The 19735-nt window shown below is 39.5% G+C and overlaps 1 protein-coding gene across 2 annotated transcripts in view; it reads left to right on the top strand.

Annotated features, from left to right (window-relative positions):
- Window positions 1-19735, top strand: part of nrp2b (neuropilin 2b) — a 123502-nt gene that overhangs the window by 52573 nt on the left and 51194 nt on the right. For both annotated transcript variants that reach the window (XM_054786938.1, XM_054786939.1), the window contains exons 7-8: window positions 6066-6221; window positions 17150-17294. In XM_054786938.1, coding sequence (XP_054642913.1) covers window positions 6066-6221; window positions 17150-17294 — 301 coding nt within the window. The remainder of the gene's footprint in view (window positions 1-6065; window positions 6222-17149; window positions 17295-19735) is intronic.

Raw genomic sequence — 19735 nt, 5'->3', positions numbered from 1 at the left:
TCCAAGTCAGGATAATTGCTGTGCAACACAGTGTTGCATAATGAAATGAAGGAGTAGTTAACAAGTCGAAGCACATACGTTGTGGATGAGTGTAAGTACAGGCTACCGGGGCACTGGAGATGGAGTAGGAATTACCCAGTGTCCCAGTGTGAGTACGCCTTCAGTGGTTCAAAAGCCACAAAAAGCCAAAGAAAAAGCAACACGTGCAAAACTGAGGTATGCTTTAGAGAGGTAAAATTTTTTATTGGATTCTAAATTCACCTTTAACTTTACCACTTTGTTTAGTGGAACCTCGGTTCTCGTCATTAATCCGTTTCCAAAGGTCCGAAACAAACCAAAACATATACTAACCACATTTTTTTCTCATAACAAATAATGTAAAATCCAATGAATCCGTTCCATGCACTCAAAAATGTTAACACAAACCACTTTATCGTTTTCCAATTATATTTTACATGCAGAAAGCAATTGAAAATGCATATAAATACATGGAAATCGTGTCTGAAAGGGGTAAATGAACTTTTAACGTCACTTTTACCTTGATTGTTGACAACAGCGCTATTAGGCACCGACCTTTGTGTTTTGCTATGAGTTATTTCTTTAATTCAGTAGTGTTTCTCACCTTCTTTATCAAAATGACAGCACTTCCAACTTTCTTTGGCTCCATTGTGGGTTATTTGGCAGCTGCGATCAACAAGAAAAGCAGAGACTTGTGTTGCAACAATGTTAGTTAGCAAAGAACTACAGAGTCAACCGCTGATGATGTCATAGATGGGCGACAGACCTGGGGGACAATGACTTCTGCTGCCGGTTTCCATGCTAACTGGCTGGTAACAGACCTTTTTTGATAAATTACATTACGAAACAGTTGAACTCACACAACAAAACAAGAAGTGCACCATATTGTCCGCTCACCGCCACGTGTGCTAACTGAGGTTCATTGCATTTGTAGAACCATTGATTTTTCGGTATTTTATGTAGTAAATACTTACTTTAGTCTCAATATTGAAATCAATATGAGCCAAAAAGTGTATCGCCTTCCTCAGTGGTGAAAAGATGAAACTAAAATCTACCATCTTCTTCACTTGGTAGAGTAACTACATTTTAGAATGCATGACGATGTCTTGTGGGATACATGTTCAGCCACAACCATTTATTTCTATTTAATAGGGTGAGCCAAAGACACAAGAAGCAGTTTCAGTCTTTACACTGTCAGTCTTTTTAAATGGATAGCACCCACACCTTACACGGCAGCAATGATAGATGTGAACCAGAAGAAATGGTATTTCATATTGTCAGGATTCCACTGTGGCCAAAATCTTGGACGTGAAACACAGGAAGGGACTGTAGCCAAAAAGTAGCATGAGGTCAAGGTCCCATCAGTCTTGGACTTCCTTCCTGTCTTACTATCCAAGGAGCTGATAGATAGATATTTCCTGCTTCCTTCGCTCATATATTTGTTTGAATAAAGACATAGACTTGCATGTTTCAGTCACTTTTGACAGTATTACCATCCAAAATGTAAAATTTTTAGTTTGGATAGATAGATAGAATCTTTCATGGACTGGAATGGTTTGGGTCAAGTGTTACTGCAGGCGGCCTCTCTCGTGTTGTCTTTCTGTCTCCGCTGTTCACCTCTGGTGTTGTGGTGAGGGTGCTGCGTTCCACTGAGACCCTCAGCTGTTTCCTTGTGTTAACACCTCGCAGTGTGTGTAAGTGCGTGTTGTTGTGTATGTTGTGTGTGTGGCAGTGACAACCAGCTCCTGTCTTGACAAGCAGCTGTCATAAATGCCATCATGCCTCTCCAATTCTTGAATCTTGCACCTTGCGTGGTGTCTCGGAAAGTGTGTGCACGTGTGAGTGTGTTTGTGCATGCAGCTCAAGCCAGCTAACACATGTAACCTGTAGTTTCACATTGCGATCTATTCTATTACAGTGGAACCTCGTTTTTTTTACATGTCGCTCATCATCCACAAGCCATATGTGAGACATGAACAAACGTCTTTCTCTTTTGTGCATTCTAAAAAGATCTAAAAAGATCTAAAAACAGCAGCTAAGAATGCGCCTAATAGGATGCAACTATTCCACCTATAAAGTATTCTCAAAAAAACTCCAAAAAACACCAAAAATACGGCATTTACATAATGTGACCTGCATATTAACCAAGCTACAGCGACATTTTTCTTCTTCTTCTTCTTCTTCTTCTTATTATTATTGTTACGCCCAAGAACTATTTTATTGACGTAGCTACTAGCTTCACCACACACTTGCTCATAGCACCATGCTCAGAACGCGTCAGGCCACTACTGAAAGGTAACACTACATATTAAAGCTGTTGCCACCGCTACTGTGTTTTTGTTTTTGAGTAGTTAACGGTAGGTGTAGGCGTTCTTTTCTATGTTGCTTTGTGAAATCAATGTGCCCAAGAAGGAAGTTCCGATCATGCTTAAAACGACCGAAGTACAGCAAAATACTAAAAGTATTATGTTTTATCATTAATGTGCCTGTTACTACATGGTTACAGCATGGATATAAAATGATAAAACGTTGTAGGTCTTTGGAGGTGTTTTAACAGCGGGCTTTATAGGCGGAATAGGTGTGTCCCATCACATGCCTTAATTAGCTGCCTCTTTTTAGCTGTTTCTATATCTTCAGAACGCACCGAATAGAGAAAGACATATGTCTCACATAAGGATTGTGGGTGACGAGCAAAATTCCAAAAAAGGTGCAGTTTGCTTTTAAGCACTGTGCACCCTGGGCTGATGAGGTGTTCAAGCACACTATGTATTTCTAAGTGTTCTGTGTTTTGTTTTGTTGCTTTTTTAAATCATGGCTGCAAAATAAGCCACCATGATGGCAAAGAAATTAGCAAGTGCCAGAATTTTGACAAAGAAATTGAGAAACATTATTGAATTAAACAAAAAACTGGCAGTAAGTACGAAGTTTGCATCTGTTACAGTACAATACCATAGAAATGAATTATTCCCTATGGGAAAAATTGTTTCAGTTTTCATAGGTTTCAGTTTCAGTCTGACCTTTAGGTGTGTATATTGTATTCCATTCTGTTCTGTTCTCTTGCTGTTTATTGCTATTCCAGTGTGGTCCAATGAGGCTCGGTGCAGATTGATGATGTGAGTGCCGGTGGCTGCGTTATTCCAACAGTTGTGTGATTGATGAAGAGTATTTCCAAGGAAGCTTCACTTAGCATCCCTCTCTATCTCTCTGCTCTAGCTCCTATTTGGTCTTTACCTCTTTCTCTTCCCTTTCCATGTCTCACCTCTTCTCACCCCTCTTATGTGTTCCTCTCCTCAGCTCAGGACTATCGATTAGGTGTCTAGGTGGATCTTTGTCTGGCCCTAAGTGAGCAAGTGTGTGTGCGTGTTTGTGTGCTGGAAGTAGTCTAAAACACCTGTCTTCCTGACAGGTAACAAATGCAGCATTTTACCTTCCCCGGTGCAGGGTATTGTACCCCGGTGGGCTGCTCAGCACTCACATACATAATATGGACATCACACGTTCTGATTGAGTTCTGCAGTCTTGTATTCATCCTCATCGCTGACTGCAAGAGTAGGCTTGTGTCTTCTTTCAATGCAACATGTGGAGAAATCTTTGTATTTCACTTATATAGACATGGAAATGAAAATGAGATCCAGTGCAAATGTTGTATTCTGCCTTTATAAAGATGGTGAGATGGTGAGAATCAGTCTTTGAAATACTGGATTGTGCGCATATGTGCAGGTTGAAGGGCCCATTGACAAAAATACTGGACAAGGAAAAATACTTTTGCATGTATAGTAGTGTAAAACTCAGCTTTTGTGTTAAAAGAATTGTGTGACATTATCTCATGTTTTCAAATTTAATTTAACAACAAAACATGAAGTTATTGACTTCATTTTGTGCAGTGGTAGACGCAAGTATGTGCACCTTATAACGCTCGCAGGCGATTTAAAAAACATTCATGATATTTCTCGGGCTACATGTAAGCGACTGCTGGTTTTAAAGATAATGCACGTGTCTTTGTGCAGCGCATATCTCACTACATTGATGAACCTATGTGTTAGAATCTAAGGTGGGAGAAATTTTGAGTCAAGTCTCAAGTAAAGACGTGCAAGTCCAAGTCAGTTGTCAAGTCAAGACAAGACAGGTCGAGTCATGTCAGAAGTCATGGGCTTGAAATTTTTGAGTCCTTACAAATCGTAAACACTGTTTTTGTTTCTCCCAAATAAAATGCCATTTTAGCAATGTAGCAATCTATGAAAGTTGACAAATGCAATTACTGCATTTTGAATAGTTTTATTTTTTAAACAAAATACGATAAGTGTGACAAGACTTAGCCACAGAAAACAGTGCTGATATAGTACAAACCTGATTGGACGTTAATTGATGCATTCAATGAGGCAGATTCAAAGGGAAAATATGCAGTCTTGCTGGAAATGACATAAGAACGATCACATTAGTTGAATACTTAGAAAGGGGACACCACACATTCACTGAAAATCTCAAGTATTTTCAGTCATCAGGTCTTTCACGATATGGACAGACAATTTTTTAAAACTCCATAGTGGATGGAGCTTTTTTTTTACACCAGACTGGGGGAAATGTGTGTTTTTGAAAATATCTGTAACTGGACTCAACTATGAGGTCTTCCTGATATATAAAAGGTTCAGACACAAAGAGATGACACTGTTGAATTTGCAGTTAACGTGAAAATACCACATAGCTAACAGCGGGGCCGACTTGCAGCACCGCATGCACAATCACGCTGGAGAGGTGATTATAGCTATTGTATGGCAGGAAATTAAAATGAGCCCCCGGTCTTCACTATTGATCTGCCAAAGGAGAGATGGGGGAAGTGGATGAGGGAGAAAGGGCGACAAGGAGATGAGGTGGTGGTGAAGGTGAGAGATGGATGCTGATTAGTTGATGTCTACATTTGCATGTTTATGTCTGACTTCAGGCAGTCCAACACTTGAAGACATTAATTGTGAGGACACTTTGGCAGATTAAGTATTCAGGGTCTAGGACCTGAATTTCAATTAGATTAAATATAGATTAGCACAAATTAAGACGAATGACTTTTTTATGTTAACTTCATCTCACTACTTTTTATGAGACCAACTTTGGTTGGTCTGTTTGTATGGGTGCAACTTCCTGTCAGATTCCATTATGTATGCTGGTTTTATAATGAGTTTTACAGTATTTGTTGTATGTGTAGACAAGATCATAAGCTCTACTGTCAAACCAAGTTTCCCCTGGATCTGATACACACTAGAGATGTGAAAGTCATGAACAATTTCTTCAAAACTCGCAAGTTTTTTAACTGAATCGGGACTCACACATACTGGTCTTCGTGAACTCATTCACTTACTCACCCCTGCTATCACTAGCTAAATTAAAAAAGAAAACCTAATTGTGTAACTGCACAACTGCTCGAGAAAGATTCAAGTTCCATTGACAGAGTCTCGAGATTCACTGACTGACGGGTGCTTGACAAGGACTTGAGTTTCACTGATGTGCGGCTGCTCGACGAAGACTCAGGTTTCACTGACACACAGGTTGACGAAGACTCAAGTTACACTTGCTCACGGATTGACGAAGACTCAAGTTTCACTGACTCACGGGTCATCTGACCAGTTGGAGGCCTCGGGGAAGACCCAGGACATGTTGGAGAGACTATGTCTCTCAACTGGACTGGGAACACCTTGGGATCTGCCGGGAGGAGCTGGACAAAGTGGCCAGGGAGAGGGAAGTCTGGGCTTCCCTGCTTAGGCTGCTGGCATTGCGATCCGACCTCGGATGAGTGGTAGAAGATGGATGGATGGATGGATGAATGGATGGGTGGATCATTTCAGATTTGGATTTAACATTGAAAATCTCAATTAACTTAAGGTTGTTGTGATTATTTCTGCTATTAACAGCTGAAAGAAAATCAGCGTTCATCACGTTGTAAAAATTATTTTGGCTCTACGTAAGAAAAAATTATTTTGTAGTATATGAAGAGTTTTGTATGTGTGTGCACTTTAAAAAAAAATTAAAATAGCCCATGTCCCTTTTTCTGACAACAGGTGGATCTCTACACGCTGAAGGTGATTACAGGCATTGCCATGCAGGGTGCCATTTCCAAGGAGACACAGAAGTCATACTATGTGACTACTTTCAAGCTGGAAGTCAGCACAAATGGAGAGGACTGGATGGTCTACAGACATGGCAAGAATCATAAGGTAGGGTCAGAGACCACCCACACTCACATAATCCCTCCACAGGAGGGTCCGGAAAAAAGTCAACTTGAAATAGTATGGATGCTCTTTGGTGACGCAAAGGCTATGTGGGTGCGCACGCTAATGGCTGACAGAAATATGAGATGGAATATTCAGTAACAACTTGACCACAATCCAAAAAGTCCAACCTGTGTCTGCAATTAAAGCCACCATCAGTCATTTAGCTTAATTTAGGGGTTTTACGATCTCACATGCGTCCCAAACTCGTAATGAATACCTTACATCATTGCATGCAACCACACTGCGCAGTCTGCTTTTCCCATCACATCTGCTTACTGTTACTTCGTTGTTAAAGTTCTGATTATTGTCAGCCTAAGTGAACAGTCTTCTTAGCTGCTTCTCTTCAAGGTGTTAAAGCATCAGAATTGCATTAGAGTCTAGGGATGCTGTGTAGAACACAAGCAGATGGCACAAGTGGTCTTAAAACACTGCCGCCACAGTTAAATAGGAAAACATTCCTGCAGTGGTCCCGTGGTTGTGGCTGTTTTAACCATCACTGACGTTCCTCCCCTGCTAGCGGTCAACACATTTTGTCCTGCGGTCTAACACCATGTCTAGCTTTATGCCGTAAACCCTTCAGGAGGAAGGCCACTCGCTCATGGAATCATCCAGGGAAAAATGTCTCAGAACGAGAGAAGCAGTGAAAAGAATTCTTTTGTGGGTTGCAGATCCCAGAAGGTTTGTAGATGCCAGAGAACTGATTAATAGATAAAAACGAACAGAAAAAGAGAAGGAAATGGGGAAAACTAAAAAGCATGTCTACGTAGATGGAATTTTTTATAGATGAAGTACACGCGAATGACTCAACATCTTCCTCTACGTAAATGGAAAGAATGTAAATGATGATGTTTTGAGGTTGGTACCAGCACCCGTAATCCTGCTTGATTCCACTATAACCCTGGAAAGCTGTTTCACAGCTGAATGCTGACAGAGACACAGATGGGCCGTGCATGCATGTGTACATGTTTTTCCTGTGTTAAGTCTTTTGAGGGGAGGGGCTTACATGACGGCAAGCATTTGTGTTGTATTTTACTGTTCCCAGTGGTTTTAATGCTGCGGTACTATCGATGAAGTCATAAAATGTGAAGCAATAATTTAGGACAAAGCTTCTGATACAAAGAGTCAGAGAACCTAGTGGCAATTCATCTATTGATGAAACGACGGTGTCAGCATCTGGCAGCCAATGTCTCATCTCAGCTGACATAGCTCGCATGGCAAGTCAGCAGAAGCCTGAATGCCTTATGCTGCAACGATGTATAAATCACTAAACAGCAGGTCAAGAAAAGATGTTCTTTCTTGGTTAGGTGCATAAAACACAAAGTCTGGATCCTATTACTGAGGGCTCAGATGGAAGCATTTAGTAAAAAAAGTACCGTTATATGAATGACAGATGAGAAAAGAAGTGTTTTTCACTACATGCTTGAAAGCTCTGTGCCACACTTTTCATTTTCAAGATTCCGTCTGCCTCCACCTAAATATTTACATCAGGTGTCATACTCTGGCAAATTTTTCAGCCATGGGCGGTTAATAGAACATTATGAGTAATGCCCAGATACATCTCAGAAACATCGAACACCTGAGTAACTCAAACCGAAACGTACTATAACTCAATCTGTTTTTCCATAAGAAAAATGTAAACCCAATTAATCCGTTCCAGGCACCCATAAATGTCAACACAAAACACTATAGTTGTATAGTTTTACAATGACAGTCATCCCTCGCTAAATCACGGTTCGAATATCGCTCCCTAACGCCATCACAGTTTTTCAAAAATTTATGAATTAAAATATGATCTGTTTCATGGTTGACTACGGTCTATTATTAGTCAGAAATAATGAAAGTGAAGTTATATGTAGTATTCTGGTCTCTAGGTGTCAGTAATGTTAATCAATGAGACATATACCTTTGATTACATTACCTTCACACAGCATGGAGTCAGTCATCACATAACAGTGAAAAAAAGTTCACTCCTATTTTGTGTGGAAGTGGTATTTGGTTTCTTACTTTGGCTTCCCCACTCCATTTGAAACCCTTTCTTAAGTTTAGAATAAACAAATTGGAGGCTAACTATTTAACTCGGTTGCATGCTATGCTTAAAGCGGCGGCCGTCTCTTATGTCCCAGCAGTGATCCCGTAGCCCTTGCCTTACAGGCAAACAAAAAATAATAGGAGCGTAAAGGTGACTATAGGGGTGTTATTTCATGTCTACGTGGCTATAATAATGGTAAAAATTGTGTTTAGAAAATCATAAACAAGTTTTTTTTATGCTCTAACTATTAAAATATTCAATTTATTAATATTGAATCCTACTTTGTGGAAATTCACTTATCGCGGTCAGATCTGGAGCCAATTAGCCGTGACAAATGAGAGACAACTGCATAGTTTTACATGCAGAAAACAATTCAAAATGTATGTAAATACACATAAAAGATGAATAAAAGGTATAAGTGAATATTTAACATAACGTTTACCTTCAGTGAAGACTTGTTTGACAAAGACAGCAATGACGGGCAGTGAGGGAGGAGAACAGAGTTTTGCTATGACTTATTTTTTTTATTCAGTAGTGTTTCTCACCTTCTGTGCTGGCACTTATTTTGCAATCGTCATCAATAAGAAAAACAGAGACTCGTGCCATAACTGTGTTAGTTAGTAAAGAACTACAGAGTGTACCACTGTGAGGTCATTTCTGGGCGACAGAGCTGGGGGACAATGAATTCCGGTTCCTGTTTCCATTTTGTTACCATGCTCATAGGCTGCTAACTGACGTTTTGTGATAAAAATACATTAAGAACGCAGTCAGACTCATGTAATGCATGAATAACACAACAAGATGTGCGCCATATTATACGCAAACTGGCAAAATTTTGGCATACGGTATATTTTTTCCGTAAAACGAAAAATACACTAACCGGGGCTTACACTAACCGAGGTTCCACTGTACTATTATTTGGATCATTATTGTCTTGAAATACTATTATTTTGGAGTACTATTACACTTTGAGGTCCTGCGCAAGTAACTCTGCAGGAGAGGGATCATAACAAACAATGGGCTGCCTACATGAAATATGTGAGTACGTAACATGTCATGGCTGTGAAAACATACATTTCTTATCCTATTGTTGCCAATAATAGTGAGTTCCATGGCTGGAAGTGGACGAGCTATCCGCCTGCCCGACAAAGATAAAAATTGTGATTCCACACAAGTAACAGTGAAAACGGCACCAGAACCGCGCCACAGTAACAAATGAGAACCACCAAAGGTGACAGGCGGAAATTTTGAACATGTGCAAAGTTTAAAATTTAGCGCCATCTGTAAACATCCACATATGTCAGTAAAACAGTTGAAAAACTAATGACAAAGTCCAGAAAACACGCCTTGATTTTCCAGACTGAATCGTTAAACGTCACAGGGACACCGAGCCTTTAAAAATCAACTGTGCTCCACATGGTGCGATAATGTAAAAAAAAAAAAATCAACTTCTTAATGAAATTGCCACATGCAGTATCTGTCTTTTCACCTGACATTTTCATTCACTCACCCCTTCTGGAGTTCTCTCTAAATCAGACCCTTCTTGTCCAGTCATGCACGCTCCTCACATCTACATGCACTTTATCCATCCCACCTCTAAGCTTTTCCATTACCTTAACTCTGCTAATAGACAATAGGAAAGTTTATACTGCTCGAATAAACGACTGCCCATTAATCTCACGGAATTGTCGTTATTATTGTTTTATGAACAACATTAAAGAAGGTCAACATGTAATGGCCATTAGCTGTTTCTGCCCTTGTCGAGAAGCACTTACCTCAATTGCAACTGTGTATTACAAGTGTAAGAATAAAGATGGAAAACAAAGGCATGTTTTCAATTTTTTTAACACCTGGGAGTGAGCCCAAATGGAGGGGGTGCAACTGTCACACGCAATAACGATTTGTGTGATGGGTAATGCATTTGATAATGTCATTCACGGCCTAATACGAGCCAGATGGGACATATGGCAAACACCATGACTTGCAAGAACTTTTATAAATTAGGAGTGACACAAGCAAAATATCAGGCAGTGGACAGAACCTGTGGAGTAAGTCGGTAACTGGAGGATAAACGTTTCCTGGGAACAAGTGAATGAGTTGGAAAGAATTGCACATAAGGGGGGAATTTTGGAGCAAAATGAGGATGTATGCAAGGATGAATGGCGCCAGGGAGCACCAGAGGAATAATGAGAAAAGCAGACGAGGGTGTTGCCAGCACAGATGTCTCTAGATAGATCCGCTGGCCTCTGCAACGCAGCCTGCAAGGACGTGAAAGAAAATAAAAGAATGAGCGAGAGTAAGAGGAGGCTGGAGAAGTCAAGAGGGAGGCTGAGGTCAGAAGAGATGTGATAAATGAAGAAGCAGTGCGAGGAAATGGAGAGGAAAAGGACAAATGGGGAAATTCTCAGCGAGTCATGTATCATTTCCTTTATAAAACATTTGGACTGAACACAAACACACACATAGTTTAGTAGAAATTAACTGTCCCAAAGTGTGTGTGTGTGGGTGTGTGCGTGTGTGATGAGATGAGATGAGAGGAGATGGAGGATGTTTTACTATTTTATAACTCTGTCCACACACATACTCACAAAAGACGCACATCACAGACATTTGAATAATTTAGTGTGTCTGCACGGGTCCTCGCGGGCTGACGGAGGACCCGAGGGCTGACAGCACGACCAGTATGGACACACACACCTGGTTTTTAGTTAGGTGAGCATGCATTGCATCCATCTTTAAGATCTAGCAGCCCAGGTTAGTTGATGACTAATTTAAAGGAAGATGCACAATGCACCGTTGTGATTCAGCAGTTGAAAAATAAAACCATGTGCTCTGCATATCACTGACCTTTAATCAGTTACACACTTCCTAAGAGGTGCATGTAATATACTGTAAATAAAGTGTATGTCAGTGGGGCTGCGGGGCCACTATTATACAACCATCGATAATATACAAAAACGCAATGCAACAATGAGTGGCATTACAGAATTGGGGATGAATACCGTTATTGCGAAAGCGAGAAATCCAGTTAACCTTTTACTTTCTAATACATTGTCTCGAAACAACTCCAAACCTCTACACTACATAATTTGGAGTTCAGAATCAATATTTATCTAATAACATGACAAAAACATTAAAAAATAAAATAAAGTGGATCATTCTCACCAATCACTCGTAGACACTGGTCTGGAATACTTCCAGTGGAAGTGATGGACAGTCTCTTTCCTGGGCTGACTTTGTGTTCGTGTGATGAGGCATTCAAGCACACTGGTAACTTTGAGTGGACGTCACAGGATGGAAAAATGCTGACGTTACTGTGCGCCAGCTAACTGCCTTGAAATGTGATTGGTTAAAGAAACAGCACCATTGCTAATGGTGTTTAATTGACATGGGTCAGCACTCCTGATTCTGAAGGCCCCGGTCAGATTACATTGACATGGCAACACAGAGAACCAAAATCTAATTGGACAAAAAAAAAAAAAAAAAACATACCCAAACGCGTACTGGAAGCCGTGCAGCCATGAGACACGCTACAAAATTAAGATAATAGACTGCTGGGAATAAATTAATACAATTTCATGGAACAAATACTAGAATTTAGGTTGTAAATGTAGGTCAGTGATTCTAATAGTGTTTTTCTGGTCCTGACGGCACATCCCTGTTGTATGTGAGTATATTTGCTTATGTGTGTGTGTGTGTGTGTCTGTGGGCGTGCGTGTGTGTGCATGTGTGTGTGATCCTGGTGTCAGTCGGCTGTGTCTTTTAACACCAGACCCTTAACAAACGTGCACCAAACACACACACAGTCCATTAGCTGATTGCTGCTCAAGCCTTTTCAACATTGTTAACAGTAAATTCAGAGGTTTAAGACCTCAGGATGTACTACATGACAACTCCCCACATCAGATTCTCACTTGCAGAGCCAATATATTGTAGATATTGTAGAAAAACACATATAACAAATGTGCTAATGCATGTATGCAAGTCTAATGTCATACATAAATAATCTTAATGATCTAAAGTAGGGATGAAAATCTCTTTATGATAGACGATTCGATTCGAATGTACATACACAGGTTACGATACGATTAAAAAACGATATATATTTTCAAAACGGAACGATTCAATAGGATTCTATGTAGTTTACAAACGACATGATTTGATTCTACGGTTAATGTTTGTTGATGTATACATTAGTCTTACATTATAAAATAAAGATGCCAATTAAATCAAAGTGGCATTCTTACAGTATTTCAAAATGTGTAAAAGGCATGGGTGGTAAAAAAAAACTGGTAAAAATAAAGTCAACATAATAACATGTCAAATGTATTTAACGTTTAGACGCAAACCAAAAAAGACTTGCTGAATGAACATCTTTTTGTTTGATGGGATCAATATTTTACATTCTATATTTTATATGTATAGTTTCATACCTGCCACACGGTGGCTGAGTGGTTAGCATGTTGGCCACACAGTCAGGAGATCATGCATGTTAGGTTAATTGGAGAGTCTAAATTGTCCATAGGTATGAATGTGAGTGTGTATGATTGTTTGTCTATATGTGCCCTGCGATTGGCTGGCGACCAGTCCAGAGTGTACCCCGCCTCTCGCCCGGAGCCAGCTGTGATAGGCTCCAGCATACTCCCGCAACCTAATTAGGATAAGCGGCATAAACGAATGGATGGATTTTTATACCTGTTACATTTGGAACATTTAAGCTTTACCATGTCTAAGTGTTGCTAGAAATGGAAGTGGAGCCACCAAAACTAGAACAATAAACATTGATCTAACAATCCCGTACTCAAATGTCATAACAGTAGTAAGCGTGCAACATTTCAGACTGAGCATAGTGTTTTCAACACTCAAAGGTGCAACATTTCAAAGTAAACGAGGTACAAAGCAAAAATGTTCCCATTCTCGCCTCTGTTGGTCTGGCTGCTCAAGTTTTGCGCCTTTTTTCTAAAATCCAAAGATGTTCCAAGCTTAGAGTTTTTTTCATGATATGTTGAAAATCTTACACTGTGACTAGCTACGAAGCTAGCGCGCCTGCTACCATTTACATCCAATCCATTCAGTCATGGCAAGCTATGGAGCATGAGCGACAATCCTTTCGCCGGCAGCCCAGGCTCTCGCTTTGTTCGCGTATCACATCGGTTTACCGTTCACAACCCTAATCTAAAGTTGTCTTTAAAATTGTTCAGTACCCATAGTTTACATTGTTATTCCCTGTGTAAATCATACATGTAAATACAAGCAAATAGTTGTTTGTTTACACTTTTATTGCCATCTAGTTGTCTGTTATACATAAATGCACATAAACAATTCCCACATCAATTTGTAGAGGGTTAGGGCATGGCATAGAAACCAATTCTCATCTTTATCTCTATAGAATATTACCTAGTAGGGCTTCTTTGCCATTCATTCCTTAATCTCAGTAGGTTAGTATTTATGAAGGTGTTCAGCTGTGTTTGGTCTGGACAGAGGTTGCAGTATTGAAACCTGAAAATGTTTATTACCTATTTATAAAGCAAAAAAAAAAGCATTAACAGCTCAACTTAAAGCCACACAGGAGTGTTAAATATGCACAGTAGCCTTCCACTAAAGGGATTTGCGTCTACTTAGTGGTTGTAAAACAACATTTGTCACAGTCAAAGCGGCTCTACAGTTGCAGCTCCGTTTGGTGACCCCGAACAAAGCGCTGTGTGTATTTGTGTATACTGAGGAAATGTGTCATTGGTCACCGGGGGAAATCAGAAAGCCACCACCAGCCCAAAATCCTTAGAGTGAGACTTTATAATTATTCCTTGACACAGTGACACACACACACACACGCTTGCTTATACAATCCCATTATGTCTTTTTGGGGCCTCTTGGCATTTTTCCATCATTAAATTAGTTTTGAGGCTATTAAAAGGGCACCAGTTCACTGAGTATGCCTTCATATGGTACCCCCATTGGGTCGTGGGTTCAATCCCCGGTTGGCCCAGTGCCTTGATCCCTCTTCTGTAATTCAGAGAGCTTCTTAATTCACACTGTTACCCCTGAAGGGTCCTGTTGTTTAATGGTTTGGGACCAGGAAGAAATGATGAATCAATACACAGCAAAACAAGGCAAATGTCTATAAATGAGTACCCAAGCAAGTAATTGCAAGGCCTTTGGCTCTGTTGAATGAGGTTTACTGCACTCTCACACAACAGAAAGGCAGCGTGTAGTGAAACAGCAGTAGATCCCTCACCACTTCACGTTTTGAATTTCGTGGATTCACTCTATCACGGTTTTGGAAAAATACATTATTTAATATATCATGCTGTTTAATGTTTTGGTAACGTCTCATCAATGTAACAGTACTAACGCCAAGTAGTAACCAGAATGCTACATATGACTTGTCTTTTAATATTTTATTTACTAATAACAGGACATAGTCAACCACAAAGCACGATCATTCATTCATTCATTTTTGAAATACCGCATAAAGCAAGGGAGCGATATTCGACCCGTGAGGGACTGTATAGGGGTGTCATTTCATGTCTACAGGGCGCTAATAATGTTAAAGACTGTATTTAGAAGGTTGTAAACAGGTTTTCTCGAACTATGAAAATATTGCATTTATAAATAAGGAATCCTACTTTGCGGAAAATCACTTATTACAGTTGGGTATGGAACCAATTAACCGTAATAAACGAAGGATTAACTGTATATTTTTTTATGTAGAGATGAGCAAGTTATTGTGACAGGGAGACAGCGTGAAGAAGATGTCAAAATCAAAGCCAGAAATAGGCAGAGAGATGAAAATGAGAAACCCAGCTGTGTTTGCTTGAGCTGAGCCCAGCACACATGACAGCCATAAATGTACATGACACGGACAGAGTGAGACCCAAATATTAAGTCATGGTGTTCAATAAAAAAAGAACACTTCTGATGATATTGGCTTGCATCTTTTATCTGCATTTGTGTGTTTTAGAGGAAATATTCGTGTGTGCACAGGGTGGGTCGGCTCAGAGGGCACCAGCAGTGGAAAGACAGTGTATGTTCTCTGGAGTGTGTTTATAAGACAGTTGAAGCTGGATGACAGTGTGTGTTTTTTCTTTGCTCACTGTGTGTGAAGGAGTAAAGATTGTGTTTGCGCTTGCGTGTGTGCGTCTGTGTGTGTGTGTGTGTGTGTTTAACTCAAGAGGACGTGAGAAGAGGAAGCTTTCCCGCATATTTACACTCTTGATTTATGACACACACACCGTGGCCTCAGACTGGTGCGTCTGAGTGTAAGTTTTCAAGTTAACCTTTGCACTCATTTTGCTCTTTGTGAAAAGGAACATTATGGACAGTACATTTCTTTTTGCCTCGTTTCTGTGTGCACAGGCGAGAGGATTTATTTATAACTCTTGTCATGGTGAACAGACCACCGTGAACCATAAATATGTGCTGCAATGATTAACTAGTCTTTATTTTTACTCCCACTAATAACACATTCTCCAGTGCGATGCCTTTGTATATGAAAGGGTTTGATAAACAAGTGGTTATTGTTCAACTGCATGCGTGCTCGCTACAGCAAGAAATGATTGCTTGCAGTTGTTTGCATACTGACTTAGGTTAAATAAGAACATTGGACAGATATTTGCTCAAGAAGCAGATGATTCATGAGTTTTCCGTCGTAAATGTTATAAAATAAACTTTGTGGGTTCAATTTAGTGCGGTAAATTCCGTGTACGTTAAGTAGTGCTAACATGTCGTGTGGTGTCCTTAGTTGAGCTGGAGTAATGACAGGTGCTTAATTTGAAAAAATATATACAGTATCAACTAATATTTAAATGTGAATGAAATTAAATTTTAAGGAAATTAAATGTTATTTTAACATAAAACAATCAAATATCAGGCCCATGTGGCACCCTTGGTGAGACCTTACATGACACTCCCCTTTATCAGCGATTATGCTTACTGTAAAAAAAAAACAAACAAATAGCATTTAATTTATTAGATAACCTCATCCAATTTACTAGGGATGCACAGTGGGGGGTTTTTCTAGTCGACACCAATACCAATACTTCATGCTTCAAAAGTCCGATGCCGATGACTTATTTATGTCTATAATTTTTTTACATTTAGGTTTAACTTTAGTTTCTGCACACTGTAAGTAAGAATGACGCAAACAAAGGTGGATTTCACAAACTTTACCTGCAGATTTGTCTCAACCAAATATTATGACGTCACTACTATTAACAAAACATTTAAAAAATGAGAGGCAGGGGGACTGGACTGGATTAGGCAGGTCTGTTAGTGTCTCTATTCATGCTTGAACGATGCTGGTGCCAACGACTCATACATGTATGCTGTACGAGGTTGGGTCTACAAGAACAAGACGAGACAAGATTTTAACACTACTTTTAAGAAAAGTACAATGAAAAAAAATGACAATATATTGCAGTCTACTAATTTAGTTTCTACTACATTACACTTTTCTGCCCCGCCTCCACCCACCGAGACAAAGAGACTGTGCGACTAACAAAAGGGCTCGTTCCGCTCATGCCGTTGTTCTATGGAACAAACGCGCCAAGGGGCTGAAACCAATGCACAGAGTCAACCTCTACCTGCCTGTTTGTAGGCGGGAGACAAGGATGCATGCACATGGCAATATGTTGAAGTGTGAGTAATTCATTAATTTGTCATAGTCCCAGAACTAGTGCCCATGAGAAAGTTTTTTTTTTCAGAACGAGAAATCTTGCCATGTTTTAATCTCGACTTGTGACACGCCTCTAAGACTGAAAAAGAAAAGCATATTGTTAAATATTCCTGTTAAAGATATTCAAGATGTGTTATTCTAACTGAGTTTGTGTCTCTGTCTCCGTAGGTCTTTCATGCAAATACTGATGCCACTGAAGTGGTTCTCAATCGGATCCCGCAGCCCGTTCTGGCCCGCTTTGTGCGAATCAGACCTCAGTCATGGAAGAATGGCATCGCACTGCGGTTTGAGCTTTACGGCTGTCAGATTACTGGTAAGAAAGATGAGGTATCTTTTTTCTGTTGAGCTTTAAAGAGGTTTTCCGGCCAATCTCCTCGAGGGGCTTCTGTAAAAACGTGGTCGTAGTTTATGGGGGTGATATACTGTCTTTAACGCTGGGTCACAAGGTGGGTCGGTGCAAGAATAACTCCATCAGAAAACATTTCCTGTAAAAGAAACACGCATGAATCTTTTATTTTTCAGCATTTGTTATGCAGAAATAAATCAACCATCAATTCATACTTTGCTGCTTTCAATCATTCATTTCTTTCCTTTTCAGATGCAACACACCCACTTTCATGCAGTGTCCCTCGTTCATATCCATATACCCCTTCTCACTGTCATACACACACACACACACACACACACACACACACACACACACACAAGAAACACAGTTGGTCCTAATAGAATAATACGAGAGTGTGATGTGTGGGTGATTACATCAGAGAGTAACCGGCTCTCGGCTTTCATCTGCAGCCCTGGCAAACAAACAGGATTTCAACCAGCGTAATCAGCTCAATACTATAAATAGATAAAACTTAATTAGAGAGTCGTGTTTGTGTGTTCTCAGGATGGCAAAAGCACAGGTTTCAATCAATGTGTGTGTGAGTGTACAGGTGTGTGTGTGTTTCACTGTATCATTATTGGGTTAGAGCCTCTCACTGCTGCCATTGTAGTGGCCATTGAGAGCAACAGATATGCTCTTATCTAGGGGGGCTATTTCAGCACCCACACAAGTCACAATCACACCCTCACAATATGATACTGCTGGGGTGTGTGTGTTTGTGTGTGTGTTAACAGAAAAAGAGAGTGAGTAATGTCTGCTATCAGTGCACCAATCACCTATTTTTGTCTTATTTGGCTTATACAGTATATCAGAAATTGCATTAAGTGTCAGTCTACATTTGTCATTACTCTTCACAGTGAGCACATCTTTTGGTCATTTCCAGCGGCATAATGTTGAGGTTTTTGGGTGGGGTTCGCAGGGAGCAAGCTAAAAATGTCCAAACAAAGAAGACGAAAGGGGTAATAATAATAATAATAATCGCATTTCATATTTAACAGCTTGTGTCACCTGCTTAAAAGGAGTGGAAAATTAAATAAAATATTTATAATATCTGCAACTAGGCCAAATGGAAAGCTCAGGAAATCGCCAAAAAAACCTCTATCACCTTGTAGTATTAGTCAAAACATATGCATATTTAAGTACATTTTACATATTTTCTGCCAAAATTAAGCTTTTTTTAAGCATACAAATGAACTAAAATACAAATATAAGGCATTGAGATGATGCATTGTGATGATATGAAATATTCTACATTGGTCACTATGTGTCAGTAGTGGTACTGTGTTACTGTAATGTTTGGTAAGACACACAACTTGATCCCCAGAACAACAGGCTTTTTTGCAGGTTTGAATTATCTCACAAAAGGCACAGTAATCCCTAACACAGGCTACTGTTGCGACCGTAACCCATGCCAAGCTAAAACTAAACTGTGAATCCCTGGCATCACTTCCTGTCCTCCACCACTCAGCTCCCCTATCACCGGACAAGCACAATTCTTATTTATGTCTGAAATGGCTTATTTTCTTTTATGTCTACTATATTGGGTAATATGAATGCAAAAGTGTTATTTCATGTCTAGAAGCCTCTAATAATGTTAAAAACCGTATTTCAAACAGGTTTTCTATGCTCTAACTACAAAACTATTCAATTTGTAAATAAGGAATCCTACTTATGAATCCACTTATTCTATACTTACCATTACAAAGTTTGAACTTCACTTATTTACCCATGTCAGATACGCAGTGACTTATGATGGCTCAGGTCATCATTACATTTAAATACAAAAAAAATCGTAATTTTTCAATCACAATTATTTCAAAATCTAAGAAAAAGTGAAAATATAACGAAATCAAGAAATTCCATGTCACTCACTAGAACAATTTTCTTGCAGAATATGAAGGCTATAAATATAGGGATGTCCAATAATATTGGCCGATATTGCCATAATAATGAGATGTCGTATTATACAGGTGTTGTTTTTTCTGCCATTTTTTTGGTGTGCGAGTGAGACCTCATCAAAGTTGCAATCTTTGGTACTGAAAACAAAACTACCCAGCTATAACCAGTTTATAATTTCACTGATTGTATTGTATCCAGAGTTTCACACTTTACGTTGATGTTTTCACCACATGGAAATGTGCAGCTTTTCAAATTGTATCATTGCTGTTGATAGTACAAGGACAAGATGTAATAGTTGTCTATTGGTCATGATTTTTTATGACTATTTTTTGAGACAAAATGTTAAAAATAACAGTAGAAGAAGAGAAAATAAAAGAATACTGTGTTCATGACACGACAGAGCTGCTGCCAATATCGGTATTAGTTGATCGGTAATGAAGTGTTGGACAATTGGTACGTCGGATACT

The sequence above is a fragment of the Dunckerocampus dactyliophorus genome, chromosome 9, assembly GCF_027744805.1.
Source record: "Dunckerocampus dactyliophorus isolate RoL2022-P2 chromosome 9, RoL_Ddac_1.1, whole genome shotgun sequence".
NCBI lineage: Eukaryota > Metazoa > Chordata > Actinopteri > Syngnathiformes > Syngnathidae > Dunckerocampus > Dunckerocampus dactyliophorus.
This window is presented reverse-complemented; position numbering and strand designations above follow the sequence as displayed.